We start from the raw sequence: 21,212 nt of genomic DNA, 5'->3' as shown, positions 1-21,212 counted from the left end.
GCTTGGCTGGAAGTCCTCTCTGGGGGTACAGACCCTCGGTACGGCGGAGCTTAGCTGGGGGGCCCCCCATCCCCCTGTCCATCCCCCTCTCCCTCTCCCTCTCCCTCGCCTCCTCTCTCCTCCTCTTCTCTGCTGGGGAGGGTGGTGCAGGCTGGAGGGGGCGACCAGGGGGTCGTACCCCGACACTCTGAATGGGATCTCTCCTCCCCCCTCGGGCGTCGCCCAGGTGTTTAGGGAGGTCGTGGGGGTGAGGGGGGAGGGTGCGGGGCGGGGGGAGTTTAGCCACACCTCCTCTAACAGTGGTGGTGCTCCGCCCCTTCTCTCTCTTGATTGGCTCGTCTGGTTTGACCTTAGATGCTTTGGTTGGTTTAGTGGCTGAAGACTCTTTGTTCTTAGAGGCTGTGATCGTCGCCTCTCCTCCTGTCTTTCTCTTAACCTTCCCCTCCGTCTTCACTTTCCCCTTCCCCCCCTTCTCCTTCCTGCTCTTCTCTGGTTGGCCCTTGCTGGACGAGGTGGGAGGGGTTTTACCAGACAGCAGCGCTGCCTTGTTGGTCGAGACCTTAGTGGAGGTGGGTGGGGCTTTGCTAGGGGTCAGGGTGTGGAGGTCATCCATTGGCTCGTCCCTGACGGGTGTAGCATCGCCCCTGTCCAGTGATTGGTTGGCTGAATCCAGCTCCTCCCCGTTCTTCTTCTTCTTCAGTTTCTTCGCTTTCAGAGTTTTATTTCCGCCCTCTGACGTTTTGGTGCCCCCCCCCAGCGTGCGCTCTTTACTAGCGCCTCCCTTTGTGCGCTCCTTATTTCCATCCCCCCTGACGGAGGCGGAGGGTAGAGAGGGGGGGGCGTAGTGAGTCCTGTGGGGTCCTGGAGGTCCCCCTCTCTCACCCCTCCTCACCCGCCCCTGGGGGGAGTAGTCTCTGGGTGGAGGGGTGAGGCGGTCCCTCTCTCTGCTGCCCCGGCCACCACGGTGGTGCACTGAGGCATGCTGGGTACTGTAGTCTTTGTAGTACTTGTTGTACCAGTCTCTGTACTCCCTCTCCCACTGTCTGTAGCTGTCTCTCTCCCAGCGCTCCCTGCCCCCAGGAGACAGGTCAGGATCCCCTTTAGGGTCGTAGGGGGGGGGCTCCCGAGGGGGGGGCTTATGGTGACCTCTGACCCCTCCTGGACTCCTGCTCCTCCTGTAGCCCCCCGGGGAGCGAGACCGGGGCCGATACCCCCCTCCTCCTTCAGCTCCGTCTCCTCCCTCCCAGCCCCCACCACCACCACCACCTCGGTAAGGCGGAGGGGAGCGTGGAGAGCCGGAGCGGCGGTAGCCGTAGGAACGGGAGCGTGAGCGGGAGCGCGGCGAGCGGCCGTAGGAGCGGCTGCGTCCTCCCCGGCCTCCGTTGCGTCTGGAGAAGGGGGAGCGTCCGTAAGACCTGGAGCGAGAACGGGAGCGGCTGGGGGTGTAGGAGTAAGACCTGGAGCGAGAGCGGGGAGAACGGGATCGGGAGTAGGGGGAACGACTGAACGGAGAACGGCTATAGGAACGAGACCTGGGGAGGAGGAGGGGGGTGGGGGTGGGGGGAAACAGTTGATATGTCTGATTGCCATTCCTACGCAATTCATATCATTCTAAAACCTGTCCTAGATATCAGAGAATATATCTGTATAAATAAGTTGAAGTGGTTTAACCTGCTGTGTCTCGTCATTATATCCGTGTTACCTGGAGTAGGATCGTCTCAGTCTCTTGGGGGCAGGTCTGTATTCCATCAGCTCTTTGGCAAAGTCTTTAGTGAACTCATCCAGCTTGGACGTTACCCTGGCAACACACAGAGAGACAGGACTGGTCACATGCCATAATAATAAGAAGGTCTGGCCAGGTCGGGCTACTTAGCCTGCGTAACATTCTGTGCCATTGCGACGGCGGGCTAGTTTGGCACATTGTCTGCGTTTTTTCCACAGGCAGCAATTCAGATGTAGGGATCTGAAAAAGATCAGATTTGGGCGGTCTGTGTAAACGCAGCCATTGTTTACTATCCCCGTCTGAAAGCACCAGCCTCAGGCTAGCAGGCTAGCAGCATGTCAATGAGTGAATCAGGCTAGCAGGCTAGCAGCATGTCAATGAATGAATCAGGCTAGCAGGCTAGCAGCATGTCAATGAATGAATCAGGCTAGCAGGCTAGCAGCATGTCAATGAATGAATCAGGCTAGCAGGCTAGCAGCATGTCAATGAATGAATCAGGCTAGCAGCATGTCAATGAATGAATCAGGCTAGCAGGCTAGCAGCATGTCAATGAATGAATCAGGCTAGCAGCATGTCAATGAATGAATCAGGCTAGCAGGCTAGCGGCATGTCAATGAGTGAATCAGGCTAGCAGGCTAGCAGCATGTCTATGAATGAATCAGGTTAGCAGCATGTCAATGAATGAATCAGGCTAGCAGGCTAGCAGCATGTCAATGAATGAATCAGGCTAGCAGGCTAGCAGCATGTCAATGAATGAATCAGGCTAGCAGCATGTCAATGAATGAATCAGGCTAGCAGGCTAGCGGCATGTCAATGAGTGAATCAGGCTAGCAGGCTAGCAGCATGTCTATGAATGAATCAGGTTAGCAGCATGTCAATGAATGAATCAGGCTAGCAGGCTAGCAGCATGTCAATGAATGAATCAGGCTAGCAGGCTAGCAGCATGTTAATGAATGAATCAGGCTAGCAGCATGTCAATGAATGAATCAGGCTAGCAGGCTAGCAGCATGTCAATGAATGAATCAGGCTAGCAGCATGTCAATGAATGAATCAGGCTAGCAGGCTAGCAGCATGTCAATGAATGAATCAGGCTAGCAGGCTAGCAGCATGTCAATGAATGAATCAAGTTAGCAGCATGTCAATGAATGAATCAAGTTAGCAGCATGTCAATGAATGAATCAGGCTAGCAGGCTAGCAGCATGTCAATGAATGAATCAAGTTAGCAGCATGTCAATGAATGAATCAGGCTAGCACCATGTCAATGAATGAATCAGGCTAGCAGCATGTCAATGAATGAATCAAGTTAGCAGCATGTCAATAAATGAATCAGGCTAGCAGCATGTCTATGAATGAATCAAGTTAGCAGCATGTCAATGAATGAATCAGGCTAGCAGCATGTCAATGAATGAATCAGGTGTAACTCACTGGTCCTGTCTGAGTCTCCTCTGTCTGTAGAAGTCCTCCTTGGAGAGGGGTGGTCCGGGGGGTAGGAGGGGCGGGGGGCCCAGCGAGTGAGGCTGGGTGTTGGGGGGGGGCACCCAGGGGGCATTAACCCCCGGAGGCATCTGGCCGGGTGGGTAGAGGGGCTGGGAGGGGGGGTAGTTAACAGGGGGAGGGGGGCCAGTGGAGTAGGGAGGGGGGTAGGACTGGGGCGGTGGGTGGTAGAGGTTAGGGCCGGGGTAGAGGGGAGGGGCTGGGCCCGGGGCGGAAGGAGGGGGGTGGCGAGGGGGGGGAACGTGGTCAGAAAGAGGTCTGTAGGGTCTGGGCAGAGTGAGAGACAGAGAGGAGGGGTTACAATTTAGACTTGAGTCATTTAGTAGCTCTTTATGCAAAGTGATATAAAACAACAGCATAGTCCTGTTTTGATCAGTTGACCACTACATGTTATAGTCCTGTATTCTACAGTAGTCCTGTTTTGATCAGTTGACCACTATATGTTATAGTCCTGTATTCTACAGTAGTCCTGTTTTGATCAGTTGACCACTACATGTTATAGTCCTGTATTCTACAGTAGTCCTGTTTTGATCAGTGTGCTACCTGTCCCAGGGTGGTCTGGGTCCTCCTCTGTGGGAATGGGAGGGCTGCGGAGGTGGACCTGATGGGTGGGAGGGCCTTATGGGCGGAGGGTGACCAATCAGAGGCATGTGGTAGCCCTGAGGAACCAAATCAGAGAGAGGGCTCAGGAAAATATACAGGGACATTTTAGGAAATGCAAATGAGATACAGGTTTTAAAAAATGGGAACAAAACATATTATAGTGCGTCTTAGAATCTACAGAGGCTATGACAGGTGATGACAGGTCATAAGAGCCTTATGTAGCCTCTAAGACAACTAAACTCAGCAAAAAAAAAAGAAACGTCCTCTCACTGTCAACTGCATTTATTTTCAGCAAACTTTAACGTGTAAACATTTTGTTTGAACATAACAAGATTCAACAACTGAGACATAAACTGAACAAGTTCCACAGACATGTGACTAACAGAAATGGAATAATGTGTCCCTGAACAAAGGGGGTTACAGTCAGTATCTGGTGTGGCCACCAGCTGCATTAAGTACTGCTGTGCATCTCCTCCTCATGGACTGCACCAGATTGGCCAGTTCTTGCTGTGAGATGTTACCCCACTCTTCCACCAAGGCACCTGCAAGGCTCTTCGCTGGCCATGGCAGAACACTGACATTCCTGTCTTGCAGGAAATCACGCACAGAACGAGCAGTATGGCTGGTGGCATTGTCACGCTGGAGGGTCATGTCAGGATGAGCCTGCAGGAAGGGTACCACATGAGGGAGGAGGATGTCTTCCCTGTAACACACAGCGTTGAGATCGCCTGCAATGACAGCAAGCTCAGTCCGATGATGCTGTGACACACCACTGAGCACTGATGGAGGGATTGTGCGTTCCTGGTGTAACTCTGGCAGTTGTTGTTGCCATCCTGTACCTGTCCCGCAGGTGTGATGTTCGGATGTACCGATCCTGTGCAGGTGTTGTTAAACGTGGTCTGCCACTGCGAGGACGATCAGCTGTCCGTCCTGTCTCCCTGTAGCGCGGTCTTAGGTGTCTCACAGTACGGACATTGCAATTTATTGCCCTGGCCACATCTGCAGTCCTCATGCCTCCTTGCAGCATGCCTAAGGCACGTTCACGCAGATGAGCAGGGACCCTGGGCATCTTTCTTTTGGTGTTTTTCAGAGTCAGTAGAAAGGCCTCTTTAGTGTCCTAAGTTTTCATAACTGTGACCTTAATTGCCTACCGTCTGTAAGCTGTTAGTGTCTTAACGACCGTTCCACAGGTGCATGTTCATTAATTGTTTATGGTTCATTGAACAAGCATGGGAAATAGTGTTTAAACCCTTTACAATGAAGATCTGTGAAGTTATTTGGATTAATTATCTTTGAAAGACAGGGTCCTGAAAAAAGGGACATTTCTTTTTTTGCTGAGTTTAGTAGCAGGGTGTCTCACCTGAGGTCCGCTGTCGGCTGATCTGATTGGTGGCTCGGACATCATGTAAGGCCCCGCCTCCATCTCACTACAAAAAAAAAACACCAATGAATCAGTCAGTTAATCAATCAGTCACCAACAGTTGAGATGTGTGTCTGTGTGGCGTCCGTAGTCACGGCAACTCACCCCGGCGGCGGTGGCTCGTTCTGATTGGCCAAGTGCTGTGGCTCCGACCGGTGTGGTTCAGGGGCGGGGTCAGGAGTGATTGACACCTCAGGTGGTCCAATCGGTGGGGTCTGAATGGGCGGGGCTTGTGTCAGGGTGACAGAAGGAGGGGTGAGGGAGACTGGGGGTCGAGAGGTGTTAACCAATAGCGGGTCCTGCTGGCGAGCGTTGGCCAATAGCGGGTCTTGCTGGCGAGCGTTGGCCAACAGCGGGTCTTGCTGGCGAGCGTTGGCCAACAGCGGGTCCTGCTGGCGAGCGTTGGCCAACAGCGGGTCCTGCTGGCGAGCGTTGGCCAATAGCGGGTCCTGCTGGCGAGCGTTGGCCATAAGCGGGTCCTGCTGGCGAGCGTTGGCCAATAGCGGGTCCTGCTGGCGAGCGTTGGCCAATAGCGGGTCCTGCTGTCTCGAGCCGAGGGTTCTGAATGGCTGAGGCCGTGCTGGCGGTGGGGCAGACTGGTGCAGGGTTTTGTTTCGTGGCTGTTTGGTGTAACCAGACTCATTCTTAAAGTTATTCACTGCCTGAGAGAGAGAGAGAGAGCGGCAGAGAGAGGGAGGGGAGAGGGAGGGGAGAGAGAGGGGAGAGAGAGGGGAGAGAGAGAGAGAGAGAGAGAGGGAGGGGAGAGAGAAAGCAGCAGAGAGAGGGAGGGGAGAGAGAGAGAGACATTTTGAATGAATAAATAAAGCAATAGTGTGTATTATTTAGTGACTGACTGACTGTGTACGATTGTGTGTGTGTGGTTTGTCTCTGTAAGTGTGTACCTGTCGTAGGAACTTGTTAGCGATGAGAGCATCAGGTGAGACGTCAGACTGTTTGCAGGTAAAACAGGTGTGTTCCTCTGAGTCCAGCAGATTGGTCCTGATACCTAGAGGTTAAAGGTAATCGACACAGAGGTCAGAGGTTAAAGGTCAGGTGAAACAGGTGTTTTTCTTCCTGTATATAGCCATGTTATTACCTGGTACCCCTACACATCGACTCAGTACTGGTACTTCCTGTATATAGCCATGTTATTTTTACTCTGCGTTGTTGGAAAAGGACCCGTCAGGAAGCATTTCACTGTTAGTCTACACTTGTTATCTACGAAGCATGTGACAAATTAAATTACATTTGCAGAAAAGATATTGATCTATATACATTGTTTTAAAACCATCTTTGAGAACTAACAATCCAATAAAAGTTAGACAGTCAGGGAAAACAGAACATTCAAAAACCTGGGTATTCAGGGGACATTGATTTTGTTCCAATGTTTGAGCCGAGGAACACAGCATTAGCCATTGGCAAAACGCAAAGAATTGCAGGGAATTAGCTTTAAAACCGCAAAATTATCTCTCCGGTCCATGCCAAACTGTGTAGAATTGCAGGAAATTAGCTTCAAAACTGCAAAAATGTTGTATTTCAATGCATTTTTTCCATTTTGAATTGCAGAATCTTTCGACGCCAAGATACCTACGGGCCGGATTCAATCCGTCTCCGCAGAAAAAACGTTAAGGTCATTTCCGATTGTGACGACAAATGCAGCGTTTACCGTGAACGCAGTCTCCGCAACCGTGGGAACGTTGCCTTTGATTGTCAATCGCGCTGTGAAGCGGATCATCAGCGCTAGGGACTGAATAGAACCCTAAGTTAGAGTTTACACTAACTTAGGGCGGGGGGGGCGGCAGGTAGCTTAGTGGGTAAGAGCGTTGTGCCAGTAACCGAAAAGGTCGCTGGTTCTAATCCCCGAGCCAACAAGGTGAAAAATCTGTCGATATGCCCTTAAGCAAGGCACTTATCCAGAGCGACTTACAGGAGCAATTAGGGTTAAGAGCGTCTGCTAAATGACTAAATTTTTTTTTTTTTAATCTTCCAATGAACTGTGGGAAGGTCAAAAATAATGAATCTATTCATTTCAAAAATGTTGATTTACCTTTCAGCTGATGATATTTATGCTAACATATGATCGGGGTCCCTGGGTCGCCAGTTTGCCAAGAAAAGTTAGAAAGCTCCTGTATTAACTCACAGTCGTCGCAGTAGGGGATACCGCAGCAGGGTATAGAAAGCTCCTGTATTAACTCACAGTCGTCGCAGTAGGAGATACCGCAGCAGGGTATAGAAAGCTCCTGTATTAACTCACAGTCGTCGCAGTAGGAATTTCCACAGCAGGGTATAGAAAGCTCCTGTATTAACTCACAGTCGTCGCAGTAGGAGATACCGCAGCAGGGTATAGAAAGCTCCTGTATTAACTCACAGTCGTCGCAGTAGGAGATACCGCAGCAGGGTATAGAAAGCTCCTGTATTAACTCACAGTCGTCGCAGTAGGAATTTCCACAGCAGGGTATAGAAAGCTCCTGTATTAACTCACAGTCGTCGCAGTAGGAGATACCGCAGCAGGGTATAGAAAGCTCCTGTATTAACTCACAGTCGTCGCAGTAGGAGTTTCCGCAGCAGGGTATGACCACAGCATCATTCATCAGGTCGTTACCTGGAAGACATTTTAGAAGACAGAACATTCAAATGATTCAAGGAAGTGGTTTTAAAAAGACGTCTCAACAACAAATCGCTGCTCAGATGTCATTTCTGGTCTTTTGCCAAAAAAAAAATCTCATAGTTAAATGAAACCAAACCAATAAACAAAGTGTATAATTAAATGTAATAATAATAATAATAATAAATGAGTTAATTACAGATGGGGCAGAGCAGCTCATCGGGGATTGGATCAGCCTCATCTTCAGACGATGACGCTTCACGTGGAACAAAGGGGGGGCGCTCTTTCTTCCCCAGAGCATAGGCCTCCCTGGAAAACACACATTATATTATCTACACTCTCCTTCTTCCCCAGAGCATAGACCTCCCTGGAATACAGACATTATATTATCTACACTCTCCTTCTTCCCCCGGAGCATAGGCCTCCCTGGAATAACACACATTATATTATCTACACTCTCCTTCTTCCCCCAGAGCATAGACCTCCCTGGAATACACACATTATATTATCTACACTCTCCTTCTTCCCCCAGAACATAGACCTCCCTGGAATACACACATTATATTATCTACACTCTCCTTCTTCCCCCGGAGCATAGACCTCCCTGGAATACACACATTATATTATCTACACTCTCCTTCTTCCCCCAGAACATAGACCTCCCTGGAATACACACATTATATTATCTACACTCTCCTTCTTCCCCCCAGAGCATAGACCTCCCTGGAATACACACATTATATTATCTACACTCTCCTTCTTCCCCCGGAGCATAGACCTCCCTGGAATACACACATTATATTATCTACACTCTCCTTCTTCCCCCAGAGGCCTCCCTGGAATACACACATTATATTATCTCCACTCTCCTTCTTCCCCCAGAGCATAGGCCTCCCTGGAATACACACATTATATTATCTCCACTCTCCTTCTTCCCCCAGAGCATAGGCCTCCCTGGAATACACACATTATATTATCTCCACTCTCCTTCTTCCCCCAGAACATAGACCTCCCTGGAATACACACATTATATTATCTCCACTCTCCTTCTTCCCCCAGAGCATAGACCTCCCTGGAATACACACATTATATTATCTACACTCTCCTTCTTCCCCAGAGCATAGGCCTCCCTGGAATACACACATTATATTATCTACACTCTCCTTCTTCCCCCCAGAACATAGACCTCCCTGGAATACACACATTATATTATCTCCACTCTCCTTCTTCCCCCGGAGCATAGACCTCCCTGGAATACACACATTATATTATCTCCACTCTCCTTCTTCCCCCAGAGCATAGACCTCCCTGGAATACACACATTATATTATCTACACTCTCCTTCTTCCCCGGAGCATAGACCTCCCTGGAATACAGACATTATATTATCTACACTCTCCTTCTTCCCCCAGAACATAGACCTCCCTGGAATACACACATTATATTATCTCCACTCTCCTTCTTCCCCCAGAACATAGACCTCCCTGGAATACACACATTATATTATCTACACTCTCCTTCTTCCCCCAGAGCATAGACCTCCCTGGAATACACACATTATATTATCTCCACTCTCCTTCTTCCCCCGGAGCATAGACCTCCCTGGAATACACACATTATATTATCTACACTCTCCTTCTTCCCCCGGAGCATAGGCCTCCCTGGAATACACACATTATATTATATACACTCTCCTTCTTCCCCCAGAGCATAGGCCTCCCTGGAATACACACATTATATTATCTACACTCTCCTTCTTCCCCCAGAACATAGACCTCCCTGGAATACACACATTATATTATCTCCACTCTCCTTCTTCCCCCAGAGCATAGACCTCCCTGGAATACACACATTATATTATCTCCACTCTCCTTCTTCCCCCAGAACATAGACCTCCCTGGAATACACACATTATATTATCTACACTCTCCTTCTTCCCCCAGAACATAGACCTCCCTGGAATACACACATTATATTATCTACACTCTCCTTCTTCCCCCAGAGGCCTCCCTGGAATACACACATTATATTATCTCCACTCTCCTTCTTCCCCCGGAGCATAGACCTCCCTGGAATACACACATTATATTATCTACACTCTCCTTCTTCCCCCGGAGCATAGACCTCCCTGGAATACACACATTATATTATCTACACTCTCCTTCTTCCCCCAGAGCATAGACCTCCCTGGAATACACACATTATATTATCTACACTCTCCTTCTTCCCCCAGAGACCTCCCTGGAATACACACATTATATTATCTACACTCTCCTTCTTCCCCCCAGAACATATACCTCCCTGGAATACACACATTATATTATCTACACTCTCCTTCTTCCCCCGGAGCATAGACCTCCCTGGAATACACACATTATATTATCTACACTCTCCTTCTTCCCCCAGAGCATAGACCTCCCTGGAATACACACATTATATTATCTACACTCTCCTTCTTCCCCCAGAGCATAGACCTCCCTGGAATGCACACATTATATTAAAGTGCGGTACATACCCGTCTATAGCAGGGATAGTGTATTCTCCAGGGCTGGTCAACATGGTGTGTTGTACATACCCGTCTATAGCAGTCTATAGCAGGGATAGTGTATTCTCCAGGGCTGGTCCACATGGTGGGTGTGTGGGTGGTACCTACCCGTCTATATCAGGGATAGTGTATTCTCCAGGGCTGGTCAACATGGTGTGTTGTACATACCCGTCTATAGCAGGGATAGTGTATTCTCCAGGACTGGTCAACATGGTGTGTGTGGGTGGTACCTACGCGTCTATAGCAGGGATAGTGTATTCTCCAGGGCTGGTCAACATGGTGTGTGGTACCTACCCGTCTATAGCAGGGATAGTGTATTCTCCAGGGCTGGTCCACATGGTGGGTGTGTGGGTGGTACCTACCCGTCTATATCAGGGATAGTGTATTCTCCAGGGCTGGTCAACATGGTGTGTGTGGGTGGTACCTACGCGTCTATAGCAGGGATAGTGTATTCTCCAGGGCTGGTCAACATGGTGTGTTTGGGTGGTACCTACGCGTCTATAGCAGGGATAGCGTATTCTCCAGTGCTGGTCAACATGGCTCCTTTAGTTCCTGGTTCAGCCTTCACCATAAAGCTCTGAGGGATCCCCTTACTGGTCCTGACTGGCTTAGGAGCCTCCACACTCTTATCCTACAACACAGAGCATGTAATGTTACGTAGTGTATATGTAGGGTTATGTAATGTTATGTAGTGTATATGTAGGGTTATGTCATGTTATGTAGTGTATATGTAGGGCTATGTAGTGTATATGTAGGGTTATGTAATGTTATGTAGTGTATATGTAAGGTTATGTCATGTTATGTAGTGTATATGTAGGGTTATGTCATGTTATGTAGTGTATATGTAGGGCTATGTAGTGTATATGTAAGGTTATGTCATGTTATGTAGTGTATATGTAAGGTTATGTCATGTTATGTAGTGTATATGTAGGGTTATGTCATGTTATGTAGTGTATATGTCATGTTATGTAGTGTATATGTAGGGTTATGTCATGTTATGTAGTGTATATGTAGGGTTATGTCATGTTATGTAGTGTATATGTAGGGTTATGTCATGTTATGTAGTGTATATGTCATGTTATGTAGTGTATATGTAGGGTTATGTCATGTTATGTAGTGTATATGTAGGGTTTATCATGTTATGTAGTGTATATGTAGGGTTATGTAATGTTATGTAGTGTTATGTCATGTTATGTAGTGTATATGTAGGGTTATGTAGTGTATATGTAGGGTTATGTAGGGTTATGTCATGTTATGTAGTGTATATGTAGTGTTATGTCATGTTATGTAGTGTCGTACCATCTGCATGGGGCAGTGTTTGATGTAGTGACCGTTCTTGCCACAGGGGTAACGTATATGTACTGTTATGTAGTGTATATGTACTGTTATGTAGTGTATATGTAGTTTTCTATCACAGATCATTAAACTGTTTTAAAGTCACCATTGGCCTCATGGTGAAATCCCTGAGCGGTTTCCTTCCTCTCTGGCAACTGAGTTAGGAAGGACGCCTGTATCTTTGTAGTGACTGGGTGTATTAATACACCATCCAAAGTGTAATTAATAACTTCCATATGCTAAAAGGGATATTAAAAGTCTGCTTTATTTTGATTTGTTTACCCATCTACCAATAGGTGCCCTTCTTTGCGAGGCATTAGAAAACCTCTGGTATTTGTGGTTTAATCTTTGTTTGAAATTCACTGAGGGACCTCACAGATAATTGTATGTTTGGGGTACAGAGATGTGGTAATCATTCAAAAAACATGTTAAACATGTTAAAATCCATGCAACTTATGTGACTTGGTAAGTACATTTTTACTTCTGAACATATTTAGGCTTGCCATAACAAAAGGAGTTGAATCCTTACTGTCTCAAGACATTTCAGCTTTACATTTTTAATTAATTTGTTAAAAATTTCAAAAAACATAATTCCACTTCCATTATGGGGTATTGTGTGTAGGCCAGTGACAAGAAAATCTCAATTGAATCAATTTTAAATTCAGGCTGTAACACAACAACAAGTGGAACAAGTCAAGGGGTGTGAAGACTTCCTGAAGGGACTGTATGTAGTCTTATGTAGCGAATATATAACATTGAACCATCTGCATGGGGATAGTGTTTGATGTAGTGTCCGTTCTTGCCACAGCGATAGCAGGTGTAGTGTTATGTAGTGTATATGTAGTGTTATGTAGCGTATATGTAGTGTATATGTAGTGTATATGTAGTGTTATGTAGTGTTATGTAGCTTCGTACCATCTGCATGGGGCAGTGTTTGATGTAGTGTCCGTTCTTGCCACAGCGATAGCAGGTGTAGTGTTATGTAGTGTATATGTAGTGTTATGTAGTGTTATGTAGCGTATATGTAGGGTATATGTAGTGTTATGTAGCTTCGTACCATCTGCATGGGGCAGTGTTTGCTGTAGTGTCAGTTCTTGCCACAGCGATTGCAGGTGTAGTGTATATGAAGTGTACACTCACCGGCCAGTTTATTAGGTACACCACCCTGTTCGAGAATGTTATTTATCGCTCCTATAGACAGTGAGTCACATGGCTGTGGCTCGCTATATAAATCAGGCAGACAGGCATCCAGTTACTTTTCGATCTAACGTTACAACGGGCAAAACGAGTGACCTGAGCGACTGAGCGTGGAAAGAATGGCGATAAGAATGGCGCCGGAGAAGATGGCTGCCGTTTTATAGCCCTCTAAACAATCATGGCTACCCGGACCATTTGACTGTAATGTCTGCACCTGTTGTATTCGGCGCATGTGGCCAATAAAATTTGATTTTGTGTGATCATAGGTGACGGTATCTCAGAAACGGCTGCCATCCTGGGCTTTTTATGCACGATAGCGTCCAGGGTTTACCGAGAACGTAGGAAAAAACGTCGCCTGGTTGGACTAATCCCCGGTCCCTGTTGCGTCATGCTGATGGCAGTGTCAGGATTTGGTGTAAGCAGCATGAGTCCATGGACCCATCCTGCCTGGTGTCAACGGTACAGGCTGGTGGCCGTGTGTACCGCCATCCAATCTGCAGCAACTACGGACTGACATCCCTGTGGAACGTTTCCGACTTGTAGAATCCATGCCCCGAATAATTCAGGCTGTTTTGGAGGCAGATGGACGGTCCGTCCCGGTACTAGAAGGTTGTACCTAATAAACTGGCTAGTGAGTGTTTATGTAGTGTATATGTAGTGTTATGTAGCTTCGTACCAGCTGCATGGGGCAGTGTTTGATGTAGTGTCCGTTCTTGCCACAGCGATAGCAGGTGTAGTGTTATGTAGTGTTATGTAGTGTATATGTAGTGTTATGTAGCTTCGTACCAGCTGCATGGGGCAGTGTTTGATGTAGTGTCCGTTCTTCCCACAGCGATAGCAGGTGTAGTGTATATGTAGTGTATATGTAGTGTTATGTAGTGTATATGTAGTGTTATGTAGTGTATATGTAGTGTTATGTAGCTTCATACCAGCTGCATGGGGCAGTGATTGATGTAGTGTCCGTTCTTGCCACAGCGATAGCAGGTGTAGTGTTATGTAGTGTATATGTAGTGTTATGTAGCTTCGTACCAGCTGCATGGGGCAGTGTTTGATGTAGTGTCCGTTCTTGCCACATCGATAGCATGTAGTGTTATGTAGTGTATATGTAGTGTATATGTAGTGTTATGTAGTGTATATGTAGTGTATATGTAGTGTATATGTAGCTTCGTACCAGCTGCAAGGGGCAGTGTTTGATGTAGTGTCCGTTCTTGCCACAGCGATAGCAGGTGTAGTGTTATGTAGTGTATATGTAGTGTATATGTAGTGTTATGTAGTGTATATGTAGTGTATATGTAGCTTCGTACCAGCTGCAAGGGGCAGTGTTTGCTGTAGTGTCCGTTCTTGCCACAGCGATTGCAGGTGTAGTGTATATGAAGTGTACACTCACCGGCCAGTTTATTAGGTACACCACCCTGTTCGAGAATGTTATTTATCGCTCCTATAGACAGTGAGTCACATGGCTGTGGCTCGCTATATAAAGCAGGCAGACAGGCATCCAGTTACTTTTCGATCTAACGTTACAACGGGCAAAACGAGTGACCTGAGCGACTGAGCGTGGATAGAATGGCGATAAGAATGGCGCCGGAGAAGATGGCTGCCGTTTTATAGCCCTCTAACCAATCATGGCTACCCGGACCATTTGACTGTAATGTCTGCACCTGTTGTATTCGGCGCATGTGGCCAATAAAATTTGATTTGGTGTGATCATAGGTGACGGTATCTCAGAAACGGCTGCCATCCTGGGCTTTTTATGCACGATAGCGTCCAGGGTTTACCGAGAACGGAGGAAAAAACATCGCCTGGTTGGACTAACCCCCGGTCCCTGTTGCGTCATGCTCATGGCAGTGTCAGGATTTGGTGTAAGCAGCATGAGTCCATGGACCCATCCTGCCTGGTGTCAACGGTACAGGCTGGTGGCCGTGTGTACCGCCATCCAATCTGCAGCAACTGCATGACGCCATCGCGTCAGCACGGACTGACATCCCTGTGGAACGTTTCCGACTTGTAGAATCCACGCCCCGAAGAATTCAGGCTGTTTTGGAGGCAAATGGACGGTCCGTCCCGGTACTAGAAGGTTGTACCTAATAAACTGGCTAGTGAGTGTTTATGTAGTGTATATGTAGTGTTATGTAGCTTCGTACCAGCTGCATGGGGCAGTGTTTGATGTAGTGTCCGTTCTTGCCACAGCGATAGCAGGTATAGTGTATATGTAGTGTATATGTAGTGTATATGTAGTGTATATGTAGTGTATATGTAGTGTATATGTAGCTTCGTACCAGCTGCAAGGGGCAGTGTTTGATGTAGTGTCCGTTCTTGCCACAGCGATAGCAGGTGTAGTGTATATGTAGTGTATATGTAGTGTTATGTAGTGTATATGTAGTGTATATGTAGCTTCGTACCAGCTGCAAGGGGCAGTGTTTGATGTAGTGTCCGTTCTTGCCACAGCGATAGCAGGTGTAATGTGCAGGAGGGGGTCCGATGGCCTTCTTAGAGTAACTGAGGAGGAACACAGAAAACACACTGAAGGCAGAGTCAACCATCACCCAGTAGACTGTAATACTGGGCCGATTCAAAAACAACTAAAGAGGGTTGAAAGCGTGCGGCTAAACGCGTCGGCTTGTTTTGGTCCCGTAGCGACCCACGTTGAAACAGCATGAAGCCAAACCCGTCTTCATCACCCTCATCTGTTATATCTGACCTCAATCCTGCCGCTGAGTCCCAGTTTAAACATTATACTAAAGTTGACTAAATGCGGACTCCAGTCACACGACTTGGACTCCAGTCTGACTCGAGTCACAGATTTGATGACTTGAGACTCGACAGAAAATAAAAACGACTTGGAGCCTCAAGACTCCCGGACTCTACTTTGATTTGAGATCGATGACTTGGAAATTATCTGGCCAGGGTTTTTTTTTTGCAACGTTTTGTCACTCATTTTGTGGCACGGAGTCTCCGTGGGAAATATGCTACTCTTTTTCGCAGCCAGAGACAGTATAGCACTTGCAACAACAAAAAAACTGATTGGCTAGTGAAACGCACACTCAGCCCTCTGATTGGACCAGCAAACTGTCAATCAACACAGGTGGGCGAGCTACAGTAGCACAGTGAGAAGGTTTTGGGGTCGTGAGTGTGTATATATAGGCTAGCTATAGCTTACCATTCATATTTTATATTTAAATCTTTGCATATTCGATCTGGTCACTAACATAGGCCTACGGCATTGCACCAAATTCTTGTTTAAAAAAAAAAACATCTCCTCTGTGCTTCAGAAGCAAAAAAAGTTGCACGTCTTGACTGTTGACCAATGACCAGTCAGTCATCAGCAATGGCGGGCGCACATATCCAGATTAGTGACCAGAAACCACTTGTTTTTTTTACATTTTCTCCCGCCAAAAAAAACAGAGTAGCTTAACCTACGTTAATATTAACGTCGTCAAATTCAGTTTAGCAAAATCTGCTACGGACGCATCTTCACCTCAACAACAGGCTACCTGGCGACTTCATTGATCACGTTCATATTTCAGATAGGCCTAGTTTTGGGTGGGTTATAATTCTCTACCTCAGTGGTGATCCTGGCTATACGGCTAAAGATAGTTAGATAGGCCTAGTGGTGGTCCTGGCTATACGTCTAAAGATAGTTAGATAGGCCTAGTGGTGGTCCTGGCTATACGGCTAAAGATAGTTAGATAGGCCTAGCGGTGGTCCTGGCTATACGTCTAAAGATAGTTAGATAGGCCTAGTGGTGGTCCTGGCTATACGTCTAAAGATAGTTAGATAGGCCTAGTGGTGTTCCTGGCTATACGTCTAAAGATAGTTAGATAGGCCTAGTGGTGTTCCTGGCTATACGTCTAAAGATAGCTAGATAGGCCTAGTGGTGGTCCTGGCTATACGTCTAAAGATAGTTAGATAGGCCTAGTGGTGGTATGCCCTATGGTCCCGCTGCATACTGGTATGCCCTATGGTCCCGCAGCATACTGGTATGCCCTATGGTCCCGCAGCATACTGGTATGCCCTATGGTCCCGCTGCATACTGGTATGCCCTATGGTCCCGCTGCATACTGGTATGCCCTATGGTCCCGCAGCATACTGGTATGCCCTATGGTCCCGCTGCATACTGGTATGCCCTATGGTCCCGCTGCATACAGGTATGCCCTATGGTCCCGCTGCATACTGGTATGCCCTATGGCCCCGCTTGCTCTGAACTCCAGAGAAGTGACAATGTGACATGATATCCCTAGTCAATGTTGACTGCTAACATGAATGAATTTCAGCTCCAAAACGCAGGTGTAAAACAGTTTACTTCTGTATCTTGCATTTTGAAAATGCATCACATGTGCGCTTGTGCGTGCACGTTGGGGGGGGGGGGGGGGGGGGGTCCTGGTTGCACGCTTTGAACCACTCCTTTATGGAGGTCGCGTGTCCAAATATTTCCGAACCACTGAGCTAGTGAACAGATTGCTGATTTCCTGTAAAGCTACAGGGATCGGTGCAGCGCAAACGTCCCATTATAGGGAGAGAGGACTGACAAATAAATACGCAGCTCCGGGAAATTGGTTTGGTGATCAGGAATATGAACCGTTGTACTTTGCAAGGCACACCGGCAGTGGAGCATCAAGCAACAACTACTACTAGCATAAGCATTCTGCTCTATTGGGAAGTCACAAATGCTTGAAATCGATAAATGGAGTTATGAAGCTTGCATTTGGAATTTAATTAATTATGACATCATCAAAATGCGCTGCAGACTAAACAATGAAAAGGGCTAGCCTGTTAGCCTCAACGAATTAGACAACGGTTTAGTGACCGGGGGACTACGAGGTTCTAGCTGAACAAAGCATATAGTTCTGAGATATTATTGAGCATCCGTTTTCACATCCCAGATCTCAGAATGGTTTTGTAGTGAATTATTTTTTCATAACCCATTAAAAAAAGGTCCTCACCTAAAGTACAGAGTATGAAAATCCTGAGACATGTTGTTTTTTTGTTTTTAGCAGATGGAACCTAATGGCTCTGAAACGTCAATCTGACGTGTTCAGTTTAACAAGACTTGATAGAATAACACAATTTTTACCAAAATAGACTCCGAACATAAATCATCAAATACATTAGGAAATGTATTATGATCAGACAAATTCCTGTCATCACTGAACAACGATGTGACACGTACTTTAAGATGTCTGACAGTGTTGTTGTTGTTTTTGCTTGCGTGCCGTTACTGCTGGCTAGACTAGACCATACTTAGAGGGAGATGGCAAAGACGTGTTCTGATTGGTCGGTCTGTATTTGTTCAGGCTCGTGATTGGATTGCAGATTGACCCTTTATAGCGCCAAGTTCTAATGGGTTGATGCAGACAGACCCTTTTTTCCCCCACTTAAAATGTACTTTTTCAAAATGATAACTTCAGACATATGTCTTTAGATGGTTCTTCATGTGTGACTCACTCATAAATGTCTTTAGATGGTTCTTCATATAATATGTCTTTAGATGGTTCTTCATGTGACTCACTCATATAATATGTCTTTAGATGGTTCTTCATGTGACTCACTCATATAATATGTCTTTAGATGGTTCTTCATGTGACTCACTCATAATAATGTCTTTAGATGGTTCTTCATGTGACTCACTCATATAATAGATCTTTAGATGGTTCTTCATGTGACTCACTCATATGTCTTTAGATGGTTCTTCATGTGACTCACTCATATAATATGTCTTTAGATGGTTCTTCATGTGACTCACTCATATAATATGTCTTTAGATGGTTCTTCATATGTGACTCACTCATATAATATGTCTTTAGATGGTTCTTCATATAATATGTCTTTAGATGGTTCTTCATGTGACTCACTCATATAATATGTCTTTGGATGGTTCTTCATATAATATGTCTTTAGATGGTTCTTCATGTGACTCACTCATATAATATGTCTTTAGATGGTTCTTCATGTGACTCACTCATATAATATGTCTTTAGATGGTTCTTCATGTGACTCACTCATATAATAGATCTTTAGATGGTTCTTCATATGTGACTCACTCATAATATGTCTTTAGATGGTTCTTCATATGTGACTCACTAATACACTACCAGTCAAAAGTTTTAGAACACCTACTCATTCAAGGGTTTTTCTTAATGTTTTACTATTTTCTACATTGTAGAATAATAGTGAAGACATCACATATCTGGTGTGACCACCATTTTCCCCATGCAGCGCGACACATCTCCTTCGCGTAGAGTTAATCGGGCAGTTGATTGTAGCGACTCCAGACTCCAAAACAGACACAGTGTGTCCACATGCTGCTCCAGAGCCAGTGCTGTTCTTCCTTCAGACAAGATGCATCAAAACTTTGTTCATTTGCACAATGTCTCTCGTTCACATTCGATTGTAAATGTCCAAACTTACCAAAAATGCCATTCGGTAGCTCCTACCTACACTATATATAAACAAGAGTATGTGGACACCCCTTCGAATTAGTGGATTCGGCTATTTCAGCCACACCTGTTGCTGACAGGTGTATAAAACCGAGCACACAGCCATGCAATCTCCATAGACAAAACATTGACAGTAGAGAATGGCCCATACTGAAGAGCTCAGTGTCTTTCAACGTGGCACCGTCATAGGATGCCACCTTTTCCAACAAAGTCAGTTCGTCAAATTTCTGCCCTGCTAGAGCTGCCCCGGTCAACAGGAAGTGCTGTTAATACCATCAATCCCGGGATGAGAAGGACGGTATGACCATCTGGATACCGCCCAACCCCCAGTGTGTGTGTGTGTTCAACTCACTGTATGGGGTCGTATTCGCTGTTGGACTGTGACATCATGGCTCTGATCTTGTCATCCTCTGATGCGTTGGCCTCCGCTAGGTTGGCAGTCTGGGAGAGGAGAGGGGGGATGAGGAGGAGGAGAGAGAGAAGAAAGGGATGGAGGAGTGGAGTTAGGGAGGGAGGAGGGAAAGAGGAGGGAGGAGGGGAAGAGGAGGGAGGAGGGGAAAATAAGTGAGGAGGAGAAGAAGAGGAAGGAGGAGAAGAGGGGAATAGTTCAAAGGTGATATAATCAATTCATACATTTTAATTCATGCCCTGAATTAATGAGTTGAAATGAAATTCACCCCAACGTGATTCCCAAAGACCCCCCCAGACAGACAGAGAAAGAGATATATAGAGAGAGGGAGAGAGGGAGAGTACCTTAGAGAGCTGGGCCAGAGACACGGACGGTGAAGAGTCGGTCTGAAGGAGAAGAGTAACATAAAGAACAGAACAGTCAAGGTGGAAATCACCACCCGTCTGCCTGGGAGCAGACACCGGCTCAATCTACATTATACTGGCATCGCTTCCTCTCCCCTTAAAGAGACACATCGGGACCAGAAGATACCATCCACCTGTCTTTAGAGGAGGCAGGAGAGAGGTGAGGAATCAAGGACATACAGTTGATCGATCACCCATTCCACAGCCAGAGGAGCAGATCATATACATCCAAGTCAATTCATATAACCACTACAGTGTGGACAAGATACACCAGTGTTTGGGTTCTGACCAGAAGACCATCAGGGCGCAGGAAGACCATGGTGTAGGGGTGAAGTTTCCCCTAGACGCTGATCTGGGGGGTCAGGTCTGCATTTCCACTCTAATGGTTATGGTAAGGATTGGTGGCAGGGAAGCTGATCCTAGATATGTACCCAGGGGAAACCTCACCCCCCCGGAACGCCTTGTAACAAACGCAGCAGAGCCAGAGCAATTCCTCACCGTCCTTCTCCTCCAATACGATGTGAGGAGGACGACCAACACAGAGAATCACACGGGAACTGATGCTTAGGGACGGGGGCGGGGTAACTAGCTAAACTAGTACTACAGCAGTAGTAGATGGGACTACAGCCTCGCTAGAGCCTCGCTAGCTACACCTGTAGTAGTAGATGGGACTACAGCCTCGCTAGCTACACCTGTAGTAGTAGATGGGACTACAGCCCGGCTAGCTACACCTGTAGTAGTAGTTGGTATTACAGCCTGGCTAGCTACACCTGTAGTAGTAGTTGGTATTACAGCCTGGCTAGCTACACCTGTAGTAGTAGTTGGGACTACAGCCTGGCTAGCTACACCTGTAGTAGTAGTTGGTATTACAGCCTGGCTAGCTACACCTGTAGTAGTAGATGGTATTACAGCCTGGCTAGCTACACCTGTAGTAGTAGTAGTTGGTATTACAGCCTGGCTAGCTACACCTGTAGTAGTAGTAGTTGGTATTACAGCCTGGCTAGCTACACCTGTAGTAGTAGTTGGTATTACAGCCTGGCTAG

General features: G+C 46.7%; 1 protein-coding gene across 1 annotated transcript in view; it reads right to left on the bottom strand.

The window, feature by feature from the left end:
* Positions 1-7: 7 nt before the first annotated feature.
* Positions 8-21,212, bottom strand: part of LOC311122946 (uncharacterized protein) — a gene marked incomplete at its 3' end in the record, with an annotated part of 32,255 nt that continues 11,050 nt past the window's right edge. The window contains exons 4-16 of the mRNA XM_084197243.1: positions 20,110-20,151; positions 19,709-19,797; positions 15,322-15,418; positions 10,885-11,021; positions 8,045-8,154; positions 7,780-7,842; positions 6,143-6,246; positions 5,346-5,902; positions 5,181-5,247; positions 3,761-3,876; positions 3,149-3,484; positions 1,703-1,798; positions 8-1,532 (exon numbers count right to left, since the gene is read on the bottom strand). Coding sequence (XP_084053369.1) covers positions 8-1,532; positions 1,703-1,798; positions 3,149-3,484; positions 3,761-3,876; positions 5,181-5,247; positions 5,346-5,902; positions 6,143-6,246; positions 7,780-7,842; positions 8,045-8,154; positions 10,885-11,021; positions 15,322-15,418; positions 19,709-19,797; positions 20,110-20,151 — 3,339 coding nt within the window. The remainder of the gene's footprint in view (positions 1,533-1,702; positions 1,799-3,148; positions 3,485-3,760; positions 3,877-5,180; positions 5,248-5,345; positions 5,903-6,142; positions 6,247-7,779; positions 7,843-8,044; positions 8,155-10,884; positions 11,022-15,321; positions 15,419-19,708; positions 19,798-20,109; positions 20,152-21,212) is intronic.

This window comes from Coregonus lavaretus (genome assembly GCF_964263955.1).
Source record: "Coregonus lavaretus genome assembly, contig: HAP1_SCAFFOLD_5305, whole genome shotgun sequence".
In the NCBI taxonomy this organism is placed as follows: domain Eukaryota; kingdom Metazoa; phylum Chordata; class Actinopteri; order Salmoniformes; family Salmonidae; genus Coregonus; species Coregonus lavaretus.
Note: the sequence above shows the minus strand (reverse complement) of the source record. Positions and strands in the feature narration are given on the sequence as shown.